The sequence below is a fragment of the Crocuta crocuta genome, unplaced genomic scaffold, assembly GCF_008692635.1.
Source record: "Crocuta crocuta isolate KB4526 unplaced genomic scaffold, BGI_CrCroc_1.0 scaffold36, whole genome shotgun sequence".
NCBI lineage: Eukaryota > Metazoa > Chordata > Mammalia > Carnivora > Hyaenidae > Crocuta > Crocuta crocuta.
Window position 1 is genome coordinate 18744247 of NW_027532203.1, and position 12948 is coordinate 18757194.

Consider the following 12948-nt stretch of genomic DNA (forward strand, 5'->3'; position numbering starts at 1 on the left):
GTAGATGCTAAGATTGCTTGAAGAAAAAGGAGAAAGGATAGGGAAGAAAAGGAGATTTTGTAAAGGCCTAAGGAATTTGCAAAAATAGTTGTGTTTTGTGGCCATAATCTCATTAGAAATATCCAAGTTTTCTTAAAAAGCACATTCTAATTTTCTGCTGGCCATTTTCCCAGTGACCCGACTTTCAGTTCTGTTTTGAAATACATAGAAACTGGGAAACTCCCACTGATGGCTTCTAGAAGTATCAATATTGACAATAGTATTTACTTCAGCCATTATTTTGCCTGATGATGTAGATGTAACAGAGGAATTGAAAATGTAAAGTTAGCAGCTTTTGTAGTCTGATTTATTTTTTATTATTTTATTATTTTATTTAATTTATTTTTTAAAAAAAGTTTTATTTGTTGATTTTGAGATAGAGAGCAGGTCAGGGACAGAGAGGAGAGACAGAATCCCAGTCAGGCTCCATGCCATCACACAGAGCCAGATGCGGGGCTTAAGCCCACTAACCGAGAAATCATGACCTGAGCCCAGATCAAGAGTTGCACGCTTCACGGACTGAGCCACCCAGGCACCCCATCTTTTTCTTATTTTAGAGAGAGAGAGCACGCAAGCAGGCGAGAAGGGCGGAGGGGGAGAAGAGAGAGAATCTTAATCAGTTTCCATGCTCAGTACAGAGCCAGACTTGGGGTTTAATCCCACGACTCGGATCATGACCTGAGCTGAAATCAAGAGTCAGATGCTCAACCAACTGAGCCCCCCAGGTGCCTTATAGTCTGATTTAAATAGGATTTCTTTGGAAAGTTACATAGTAATTGCTAACTAAGGTTGCCCAAGCAGTACTTGCTGGTTGATACTTCCAGGAATTGAAGATAAAAACTTTTTTTGGCTACTCATCGATAGCTGAGAGCAAGATAGAGGAAAATTGAAACTGTAGCTTCCATGAATTTGGTGCTTTATCTAATCCATGCAAATCAGTTAGGTTTGCTCTGAGTTTTGGCCAGAGATTGTACTTGAGTCTAAAGCTAGCTCATTACACAAATGGATGATTATGGTTATGGATGTTGGGGAGGGAAGGTGAGTTCTGATTGTTTCTGACTCATCAAGAAATTGCCGCTGGGAGAACATATGTCATGCAGAAGGTAGGTTGTGTTACTTTTATACATAGAATTATATCCTCTCTGTATACCTGTGTCTAGGGACCACTTCATGGCTATATCCAATAGTTTTGATCCTGTTTAACATCATTTTATTATCTGGAGATGTTGAATGTCATGAGATCTCTTCTAGTCCCTCTAAATCACTAGCCACTTTGCAGTTTCCCTCCAGAATTCCTCTTCATCAGTGCAGCCCTTAGATTGCTGTTGTGCTTGGGTCTACCCCTGATCCCCTCAGTCATTGTGACATTAGCTGCTTTTGCCTACTATTTGTGTTGGAGTTCTTAATCTAGAATGGTCTTTAGTGAGTCAGTGAAGACCCTGAAAGTATATGGAATTTTTTTGTTCTGGATAGTTCATAACTTCAGTAGATCCTTAGTAGTCCATGGCCACTGAAAGGGTTAACCCATATGTTGATGACTCCTACTCTGCATTTCTACTCCACAGTTTTCTGAGTTCCAGATCTAGATTTCCACCTGCCTATGTAATTTTCTGTGAATGTCCCATAAATACTTCAGACTCCACAGGTCCCAGGCTAATCCAGTTTTTACCCTCCAGACCTGTTTTTCCTGTAACAGAAGTGGGGACCTGGGCACCAGTGTCCTCTCCCCGCCCCACATTTCCCATCTAGTTACTTACCAAGTCATACTTGCTCTGCTTCTGAAATGACTTTACATTTGTTTCTTTCTCTTCGTTCCCATTGCCATTGCCCTCTGGTAGGCTCACATTACTTTTCCCCTGAACCACTACATAAGGCTTCCTGTCCGTAGACTCTCTCCCTGTCCAATCTATTTTCCATTCTGCCACGATTCATCTTTTTAAACACAAGTCTGATCACATTTCCAGGTGAAAACCCAACATCGACTATCCAGTATCTAAAAGGAATGGGACTCTTAGGACACCNAATCTCTGAACATTTTTTTCTAACCATGTAGGCTTTTTCCATTCTCTAAACATGACATGCATGTTCCTACCTTCTCTCTTAGGCAGGTACTGTTACTTGTTCTCCCACACCCATTTGTGCGCCCCTTCCTCTCATCCTTCAATGCTTGGTTCAAGCAGCGCCTTGTGAGGTCTTTCTCAGCCCCCTAGTTAGATTGAGATAGTCCCTCCTCTCATTGCAGCTTTTGCATTAATTTTGTTGTAGTCACCTGCTATTTTTCCTACCAGTCTGTGAACTGCTTAGGAATAGAGTGCCTGTCCGTAGTCATCTGTATTTCTGTACCATCTAGCATGGCTCCTGGCACATCATAGGTGTCCTTTCATGCCCCTGAATGAGTCAGTGAAAACCACCAGCCCGTCAATCATGAGGTTATGTTACAACTTGTTTTGTATTATCCTTATCTCTGTCACTGTTACTAGATTTTGAGTTGCATGTTGTCCAGGACCTTTTCTTAACTCGTGTTTCTGTTGTTAATGCCTCACACAGTCAGTGCCATAGAACCACTGTGTCTGAAGGAACGAACCATAGATTTATATTCTTCACAAGTAAGCTCTCTGATTTTAACTAGCTTTAGGGATTTTGTAGATATTATTTGGCTGGAAGGGGGAACTTTTTCCTACTAGAAATTAGCTGCCATTCTGTGTGTGGACTGTAGGCCAACTTAATGCTTTCCAGACAGAATCTCAGGCATCACACACCGCTGCACTTTTCGCTCTAATACAAATGCCTCCTAGGCATTCAGTCTTGGAAGTGATGAGGGTTGTCATACTTCTGTAAACCAGATTGTTGCCCAGTGCGGCTCAGGGCACTTCCTATCACATGCTCGGGCATGCTCATATCCCAGGTAACATACTGGTGACTCTCAATCTTCACAAAATGGGGATGAGGAGACAGGTTCAGAGAGTGTCAGAGACTTGCCAAAATCACACAACTACTAAGTGGCTCAGTTGAAATTCAAGCCCACGTCTGTTTGAATTCAAGACCCACGTTTTCCCACTCACTGTTGGGAAATGAAGCCATTTACTATTAGCTGTTTCTGTTCCAATTTCTGAAGACTAGCTGTATGATTCCGAGTAAGCTGATCATGGCCATCAGATCTCTAAACATTTGTACCATTTTCTCTCTCTGAGTTGGTGTGATAGGATCGTCTTTTTCAGTGATTAGTGAATTCGTGGATTGGATCAAATTTTAAAATCAACTTCATGGGGAATGACTTTATATTTTAAATATAAATTTTAAGATTAAAATGCGTGAGTATATTTTAAATACATTTTAAATGTCTCATTTATAAAGATTTCAAATTATATCATGAAAATATTTCATTGCTTAGTAGAATTTTTCTTGAGGGAAAAGTCCTGGAAATTTCCAGCCATCTGCAAATGTTTGAACTATGAAGAGCTTGTTTGGGGTATACAGAAGCCAAATATATTTTATGGGAAGTGAGACGTGCTTCTGTGGTCGTCTCTCCCAATAGAAGGCTCTAATAATTCAGTGATATTCCCTGAGGAAATGGGGTGATTTATAATAGGGTTCCTTTTGTTGTACTTTGGTATTGTGGGGCATGTTTGCTGGACCCAGGATTGATTTATTATCATGTGAAAATTTTGCTCCATCCTAGAAATGAAAGATGGAAAAGACCCACTGAGGGCCTCACAGTATTGTGAGAAGTGACTCGCTTCGTCCAGCGTGCACATTGCTTTGTCTGCTTGCAGTGACTCAAGCGCAGGCCCCACCGTGCCGCTTTGTGCTGTTGTCTCGACTTCTGGCGATTGTGAGCCGCCAGGCACTCAGCCCCTCTTCTGCCCTGGCGAGCAGAGAGCACTCTCTGGAGAGCTGGCAACAATGAACAAAAAGAAGTAGTCTGGGAAATAATGAGAACTTTGAGGTGTTTTTTGTGAGAGTGTGTAAACTTTCCCAACTGGTTGCTTTTCCTTATTCCTGGGTGTTCGTGGGTTGTCCAGCGCAGGGAGCAGTTCTGCAGCGCCAGCCACTTGGTCCTGGCTCTGCGTCTCCCAGGCATGGGGGCCTCTGTCCTTTTTCTCTTGTCCTTCCCTTCATCCTCGCTGTCATCTTCCCTCTCCTCAGGGTCTTTCTTTTCCTCCCCATTTGGCTGCTTTCTCTCCAGCCCAGCCAAGGGCCATGACCCTCAGAGACCCCATTGAATCGCACTTGGTGACACAGTAGGCCCCAAACTGTGCGTACTCCTGACACAGTTTGGGCTATGCTGCACTGGTCTTTTATGTGAAGGTTTGAAATTTAATATCTGTATTGATTCATTTTGTGGCTTAATGGAAGTCATTTAATCATTTTACCTTTCATTTCTTCAAAAGTAAAAATTAAAATAATTGTTAACATCATATGTTCTTGGATATTCACTTTCATACCTTTTGATTCAGCTTATTTTTTTCTTTAAAAAAGAAGCTTTGTAAAGCTTTTTAATACAACATGGTGAGTTTGATGGAAGTTGTGATCACGATCATGAAAGCAGGTGCTCGGTGTACTGTCGGAGTTGTGCTATACTGGGGTGCCGTGTACAACACAGCACATACACCATTGCCCTCCAGGAGCCTTTCATCTAGAGTTTATGATAGTAACTCTGGCAGGGACATTGGGACCCCAGTTAAATTTGTGAATTAAGTATTTCCATTATTTACAAACAAAGGATACCTGTAATCATTGCAGAGATGGCTGAAGACTGGGTTTGGGCAGGTGTATATAAAGGAAAATGTAGACTGTTGCTGACTTACGTGACTGGGGAAGACCATTTGAGGGGAGTGTAGCATTTAACGTTCCTGCCTTCTGAAAGTTCTGATCTCTTCAACATTCTCTGCTATGCCTGCCAGATAAGTCCATATTCCCTAGCCTGCTTCAAAGGACTCCCCGGGGCAGGACCCCTGCTCCCGAGTCTCACTGATCTCCAGCCCTGACCTCCCTGCCTGGCTGGGCTTCTCGTTGTCCCTGTCTTCCTGTCCCCCACAACTGCCACATTGGTTCTATCTTTGTGTTGCAGCCTGGGCCTAGCATATGCTCTGCATCATTCATACCCAAAAAGGGACATTAAAATGTACAGACAAAGCAGCTATTACATAGATCACCACCAGTTAGTTAGAGAAAAGGGATATTAATCCCCTCAAATAGGAAAGACATAATCTTAAATAAAGGCTGATTGTTTAAATTGAAATAGATATAGTTGAAAAAAAAACCCTCAGTACATTCTCTGTTGTCACATCTTTACTGAGAACGAGCAAGAATTTGATCTGTGATGAGCTTTCAGGGACTACTGATTCGGTCACCTGCTCTTTCATTGGCATGCGGCTGATTTATGCACTTCCTGTATTTTAACATGTTTCGTTGTTTGTTGTATGATTGTATACCTTTTCTTCCTTTCAAAAGGGCAAGTGTTTTATTAACAGCATCTGTGTCATTCTCTTTGTATGCTTGGTACATATGAGATGTTCACTGTTGTGTTTTAAGTTGAAATATACGTGCTGTTGGGTAGGGAGAATGGGGAGGGGTCAAGGCTTGGGGAAGGGTGCTCAGTGGAGGAGGGGCTTGGTGTGCTTCAAAGAAAACCTCAGTGGTAAAATATATTGAGTCTGTTTTTGATGAGAACTGGGGAGTCGAAACATAAGTGACAGCATATCCTGTAAAAGACTGAGCCAGCGATAAACTTGTGCAAGTTTGGTCTTCCATGAAAAACCTGAGATTCTTGAATAGTTTTTTGACATTTTTTCCCCACCCATCTCCTATTCAACTGAGAGTTTTGAGTTACACTATTAATTATAGTAATAATTCTTCATCACATGCTCAGTATATTTGTAATATTTGCTTTAGAAACATATTAAGGCCAAAAAAATTCTTGACCACTTTAATCTTTTTTAGTTTGAAGGCATGCATAAGAATGAAGCAGTAAGCCAACAGCTTCATGTTTTGCGAAAGGAAGTGAAGCAGTTGCAAGCAGAAGCTGCTAAACCACCATCACTTAATGTTGTGGAAGCTGCTGTTCACGCGGAAAACTTGATTACGTAAGTTTCAAGAGCATTATAATTTAAAATTCGATGTTATTATTGGTAGTAATCATACATGCTGCTATAACCCCCAGGCACCCACTAATGAAATTAGTACAGGATCAGCAGACAATGGCCATTGGACCAAGTCTGGCCTGCCACCTGTTTTTATAAATAAAGTTTTACTGGAACACTGCCATGCCCATTTATTTACTTAGTGTGCATGGCTTTATACCACAGTCACAGAATTGAATAGTTGTGACAGTTTATGGCCCATAAAACATTAAATATTTACTGGCTGGTCCTTTATAGAATGAGTTTGCTGACCCCTGAATTATGAGATGATATAGCATATTGAAGTTCCATCATGGAGAGATTGAGTTCTTAAGTTTTATATCAAAGTTGCATTTATCCAGGAAGTCAGCATTGTCAGCTCAGATTATAGAGCAGAGTTTGAAGGGGAATTGCTCAGGGGAATTAGGGTTCTCAAGAGTAGTTGCCAGCTTGCAGTTGGCAATTATCGCTTTTCCCTTGGAGTGCCTGGCTTACTCTCAATGTCTTCTTTCTTCCTAAAGCCACCAGGGCATGACTTGGGAGAGTGGTTGACCCTGCCTTTTACTTTAAGGTGATTCCACGTTCTGGTACCAGTAGCTAATCCCCCAGCAGATCTGGGTAGTGGTGTGTTGGGTGGGGCATTGAGTTCTTTGTGGGGGGCCTGGAAAGAAGGAGATGAGGTGAATAAGAAGTTGATGTTTCTTTTACTAGCAAAGGAACTCAAAATAGTCTGAGACTTAGAAGAGATATCTTTATTCCAGGATCTTATTCTATATAAAAATCTTTTTCTGTATTTTGGGTTTTAAAATTTAGAGAGGGGCACCTGGGGACACAGTCATTTAAGTATCCAACTTTGGCTCACATCATGATCTTGTGGTTCATGGGTTTGAACCCCACGTTGGGCTTCTTGCTGACGGCTCAGAGCCTGGGAGCCTGCTTCAGATCCTGTGTCTCCCCCTCTCTCTGCCCCTCTGGGGCTTATGCTCTGTGTCTTGTTCTCTCTCAACAATAAATAAAAACATGTAAAAAATATTTTAAAATGTAGAGAAATAAGAGGTTTTGTTTTTAAAAAAATATGTAAGGAATACACAAAGTTAAAGAATTACGAATTACATACAAAATATGAAACATTTTAATAAAGGTAAGAATATTTTAAAAAACTTTTTCTTATGTTTATTTTTTTTTGAGAGAGAGAGAGAGCACGAGCTGGGGTGGGGCAGAGAGAGACAGACACAGAATCTGAAGCAGGCTCCAGGCTCTGAGCTGTCAGTACAGAGCCCGACATGGGGCTTGAACTCAAGGACCAGGAGAAGTTGGCCACTTAACTGACTGAGCCACCCAGGCACCCCTAATAAAGGTGTGAATGTTAATAATACATCTGATTCCACTTCTCCCTCCCAGAGGACATAAAATAATTTGTGTATTCAAAATAAGTTGTTGGGTCAAGTTGGAAGATACTTATCTACCCCATGAATGTTTTTTCCCCCCATGAAGTATTTTTAAAGTGACTTTTGTTTGGGGGCTCTGAAGGACTCTTAAGAATATTGCCTGAGTGAGAAGTGTAGAGTACCAAAGAAGTGCTTGTGAGTCTGGATCCTCTTACTGTAGACCAGTAGCCTCACCTACATTTTCCCACAGGGCCCTAGTGAATGCCTACAAGTTGCAGCCTACCCCTGGGGTTCAGAAGGTTGGCATTAGTCTCTTCTTTACTGTTGTGGACTATGTCAGTGATGAGACTCAGCGCCATCCTCCCACAAGGCAGTTCTTTACTTCGTGCATTGAGATCTTGGGACAGGTAAGGTAACTGTGTGTTTTTAGCCTCATTCACAGATACTGAATTCCTGCAGCATCCTCATTAGTCATAGTGAGGGTTGACTTCAGACTTCTGTTTCACATTCAGAGTCGTGCTTAAGCCGGAAGCCCCTTTGAATTGTTGATTTCTCAAGATGTGATTAAAACGGTTGGTATAGAATTTTTCTTCCCATACAAGAGATACTAAGTTACTCATCTTTGAAAGTCTGGGGAGATATCAAACTCTTTTCACGTGCTATTGTTATTAACAGTAACAAACTCCTTATTATTTATAAAATGCTCTCCAGTTCATCCTCACAGTGACTCTGTGTGATTGATACCCTTCTCATTTTAAAGATGAAAAAAAGGGTCCCTGGGTGGCTTAGTCAGTTAGGTGTCCGACTTTGGTCAAGGTCATGATCAAAAGGTTTGTAGGTTCAAGCCCCACATTGGGCTCTGTGCAGACACCTCAGAGCCTGGAGCCTGCTTTAATTCTGTGTTTCCCTCTCTCTACGCCTCTTCCTCACTCATGCCCTCGCTCTCTTTCAAAAATAAACAAACATTAAAAAAATTTAAAGATGAGAAAGGTCTCTGAAAGATGAAATAACTTGCCTAAAGAATACAGCTGGTCAGTGCTGGAGCTTAGCCTGGATCCCACGTCACCTGTCTCAGACAGTCTGTGTTCACTCCACCTCTCCACTGCTGTCTCCCAGTTGCTGTACTCGGTCCCCATTTATTGATTTGACCTACTATTAAATATATGGATATTTAACAGGGCAAGAGCAACGTATCCATGTACATTTATGAAATATGTCATAAAAGAAAGGAAAGCTATTTGGTAGAAAATATGTAAACACTAACCATACACTCTCACCCATATTCAGTGGAATGAGTACTTAGCTGTTAGATACTTACAAGGAGATAATACAGAGCAGAAAATAAACTGGATTTTTAAATAGTTCTTTTTCTTGATTTTAACATTGATATATGCCAAGCAATGCACACAATATAAAAAGTATGAAGAAGAAAAATTTCTCGTATCTCTAACCTCTTGGAGATACCGGTTACATAGCTAAGCATTTTATTATAGTTTATCTTGTGTATGTATGTACATCAGTGCGTGTGTAGGTGGTAATAATGTTTCATTCCTACGTATTGCTAAATAGAGAAACTTCCTCAAAAATGGTCAAGTGCTATTTTCTAACCTACTGGTTTTCATTCAAACACAACTTCTAGACATTATTCTGTGTTTATAAATATAGACTGATATCATGGTATTTAATACATAGTGTTCCATGGTACAGATATATTGTAATGTGTTGAGCCCAGGGCCCTCTGGATGGATATTTAGGTGGTTTGTTTGTTTTGCTATAGTAAGCCTGAGATAAATATTCTTACACATCTCTGTGAACTTGTTGGACTATTTTTTCCAGGATAATTTCCTAGAAGTATGGTTGCTATGTCAAAGAGACTAACATTTGATGTATATTGTCACAGTGCCCAGTTTCCACTGTCATAGCAGAGTTTGAATTTATTGCTCTCCTACCATAACCAATATTAAGAAGGATGATTCTTTTAAAGTCTTGTTAATCTAATAGGGGAAGTGTACTTTGTTATTATTTTAAGTTGGATTTCTTCAAGTACTTGTTAACTTGCATGACTTTTCATATGTGTACTGGCCATTTAATTGTTTTTTGTGATTTGCTGGTTATTGACCTTTGTATATTTTCTGTTGCAGAATTTCTTATTTTTTGATTGCTTTGAAAGAGCTCCTCAGACTAGTAACCAGAGCTCCTCAGACTAGTAACCTGATATCTGGAATATGTTCTAAACTGATTACTTTGTCATTTTCCTTTTATCATACATTTTGCCTTATAGAAGTTAAAATTTTTGTATATTGAAACCTCTCAGTCCTTTTATTATTTCTGAATGTGGTCCAGCTTATCAAAGGCTTCCTGACCCTGAGATTATATGAATACTCACTTACATCCAGTACTTGAAACATCAGAACTAAGTCAAAACAAAGTGATCTTGATTATATAACAGTTGTTAAAGTTAGCTTTTTAAAAGTATTAAAAGCACATCTCAATAAAATCTTTAACCTAGAGGTTTTGTTTTCTTGATAAAATGCTGATACTTAGTGGGGTACTAGGTGCCCCAGTCGGTTGATCGTCTGACTTTGGCTCAGGTCATTGATCTCATGGTTCATGAGTTCAAGCCCCATGTCAGCCTTGTGTGGACAGCTCAGATTCTGTGTCTTCCTCTTTCTCTGCCCTCCCCTGCTCATGTTCTGTCACACACTCAAAAATAAACGAACATTAAAATAAAATGCTGATACTTAGTAATCATGGTAGGCACCTTGTCAATTTCTGGATTCAAATTATCCCAATATTTTAATCTTTTAAAAATTCTCTGTGGCTTGTCCAGATCAAATAAATGGATTATCCAGAATTTTTAATATCACCTCCATTAGAAGTGTTAGGTTTATCTGTGATGATTTTACTTTTTTTGATTGTTTCATGCTTTCCTTTAGAAAAAGTTCTGTTTGCCTTACCCACTAGCCCTTAAAACTTGGTTGTATAAATAAAAGTTGGGGAGGGGAGAATTGGGTGACATTTTCCCTTTCTAATTCTTTCAAGGTGTTTATCAGTGGCACTAAGTCAGAATGCAGAAAAGTACTCGAGAGCATCCTGAAGAATAGAAGGTTGTGCTCTCTCCTATCCCCGTTCTTCACTCCCAATGCTGCACCTGCGGAGTTCATTCAGCTCTATGGGAAAGTGGTGAAGTTTCTAAGTGAGGACAACAGCGATATGATTTTCATGCTGCTGACCAAGGTGAGATGTGATTCCGTGCTGATGCCGTCACTGAAATGTAGGATTTAGTGTTGTTGCTGCTCCATAGAAATGAAAGGCTCCCTGGAGTTCTGTTTCTCAGTAGACCCTTTTCGCATTTTGTATCATCTTTTCCCTGTGGGGCATTGATTGTGTCGTGTAGGGCAGTCTTCCACACAGCAGAAAAAGGACTTCACTCCCAAGCCCTCTTTAGAAATAGAACAGCTTTGAAATATTCATAATAGTAATTTAGTGCATCCTTCTTTTGAATATATCCTGAATTTATGCTGAAAATGTGTTTGATAAATGAGTTGTAATATATCAAATTCTTTCATATTTGGAATAAGCCAGATATAAACAAATTGCCTTTGTCCTCATTCTGAGTAGAATATTAACGGAGACCCAGGCAATGAATTTACTTTGCCCCTTGAGAATTGCAGAGGCTTAGTGATTTTGCCTTCAATTGTATTTCTCTGACGTCCATAAATCATAAAACCTAGGCATTTTTCTTTTGGGCCTAGAGAGTGCTCTCAGTCTGTAATGGGGGATAACATGCTTCATAGCTGGGAATTCTGGAAGGTGATAGATAACACTCTGAATTTTTATTAACTTAGATAGGTAACTGCCACAGACTCAGAAACATGGCTCTGTAGGTGGAGACAGTCCCTTAAATGGCTGCTTGTTTCTGGCAGAGTGTGGATTCTTGCTTTGTAGGGAAGACTTTACCAAAAGTTTACATTACAGAAAAGCACGAGGAGCCAAGAAAGCTCTGCCTCAGAGATGGAGGCTTCCAGGCACCTATTTAAAAAAAAAAATAAAAATTTTTTAAAAATGTCTTATTTATTTCTGAGAGAGAGAGAGAGAGAGAGAGATAGCATGAACAGGGGAGGGTCAGAGAGAGAGGAAGACACAGAATCCGAAACAGGCTCCAGGCTCTGAGCTAGCTGTCAGCACAGAGCCCAACACAGGGCTCGAACCCACGAACTGTGAGATCATGACCTGAGCCGAAGTCGGACGCTTAACTGACTGAGCCACCCAGGTGCCCCTCTGGACACCTATTAATTATGGACCTGCCTAGATTCCTCTAAGTCCTTGATTATAAATTTTAGTTTCAGTTTTTATAAAAAGCCAAATGCTTGCTAATCTTTGACTTTAAATTTGCACATAATTTTCTCTACTTCAGTTAATTTCCCTGTGTCAGTAAAACTGCTTCTTGTTTCTTTTTCTTTTTAGTTCGATCTGAAGCAATGGTTAAACGCCACTAAACCTCCTCTGTCTGATCGTACCAAGCTTCTGGAGTCCATTCACTTGGCACTTACTGCCTGGGGCCTTGAACCAGACAAAGATATTTTGATGCCATTTAATCTTTTCTGTAAGCACTGGACTTACCTTCTTCTCTACCAGTTCCCTGACCAGTACAGTGACATTCTCAGGCTGCTGATGCAAAGTAAGTGGCTTTTAGTTGTGACTGATTAGGTTGCAGTGAATATTTAATGTGATATTTACCATTCTATGATGTCATCTAAAAATGTAAAAATGAGACAAGTATGCAAGAGTTTAGAATCACTAATTTTTACCTAAAGTACTTGATGGAACCGAAACATTGCTGTCTGTAGAAGGAGAAGGTGATTGTCCTAAACGTTCGGACAGGTCCTGATTCAACAAGGCAGCACTTAGTGCATGGTGTTGGGGTCCACCATCGGGCACCCTCCTCTTCTCCCTGACTTTGCTGCTGCCCCGAACTCGGCTGGGTCAGACGTGGGCCCGCTTGCTCTGTTGACTGCAGATTTGGTAAGAAAAGGAAGTTGCTTCTTTGCAGTATGTTTAAGGAGCCAGTCGGTTTCTCTGTAGATCCAAATAGTCGATACATTTTGGTTCCCCTCCCCCTTAATTTTTTGACTCCTCTTTATTTGCAAGTAAATTTCATCTCTGTGTAAGGGCAGACTGTATTTGTATTCGCCAAGGGAACGAGATGTGTTGAGTTTCCCACAGCCCAACTCTTTGTCTTCCTGCCGTCCTTCTGGTTTTCACTGGAGTTTTGGAGATTATAAGAGGAGTAAAGATTGTTAGCGTTTTTATTTTGAGAATTTCACCAGGCAGGAATTTTATTGAAATTTGATAAATGAGATAGTATTTACATTTTGTGCAAACTTCATATAGTTTAT

At 40.4% G+C, this 12948-nt stretch overlaps 1 protein-coding gene across 1 annotated transcript in view; it reads left to right on the top strand.

Annotated features, from left to right (window-relative positions):
- EPG5 (ectopic P-granules 5 autophagy tethering factor) overlaps positions 1-12948 on the top strand; it is a 112746-nt gene that overhangs the window by 64806 nt on the left and 34992 nt on the right. Inside the window, exons 28-31 of the mRNA XM_077777649.1 lie at positions 5983-6125; positions 7800-7956; positions 10592-10786; positions 12017-12230. Of these exons, the coding sequence (XP_077633775.1) occupies positions 5983-6125; positions 7800-7956; positions 10592-10786; positions 12017-12230 (709 nt within the window). The remainder of the gene's footprint in view (positions 1-5982; positions 6126-7799; positions 7957-10591; positions 10787-12016; positions 12231-12948) is intronic.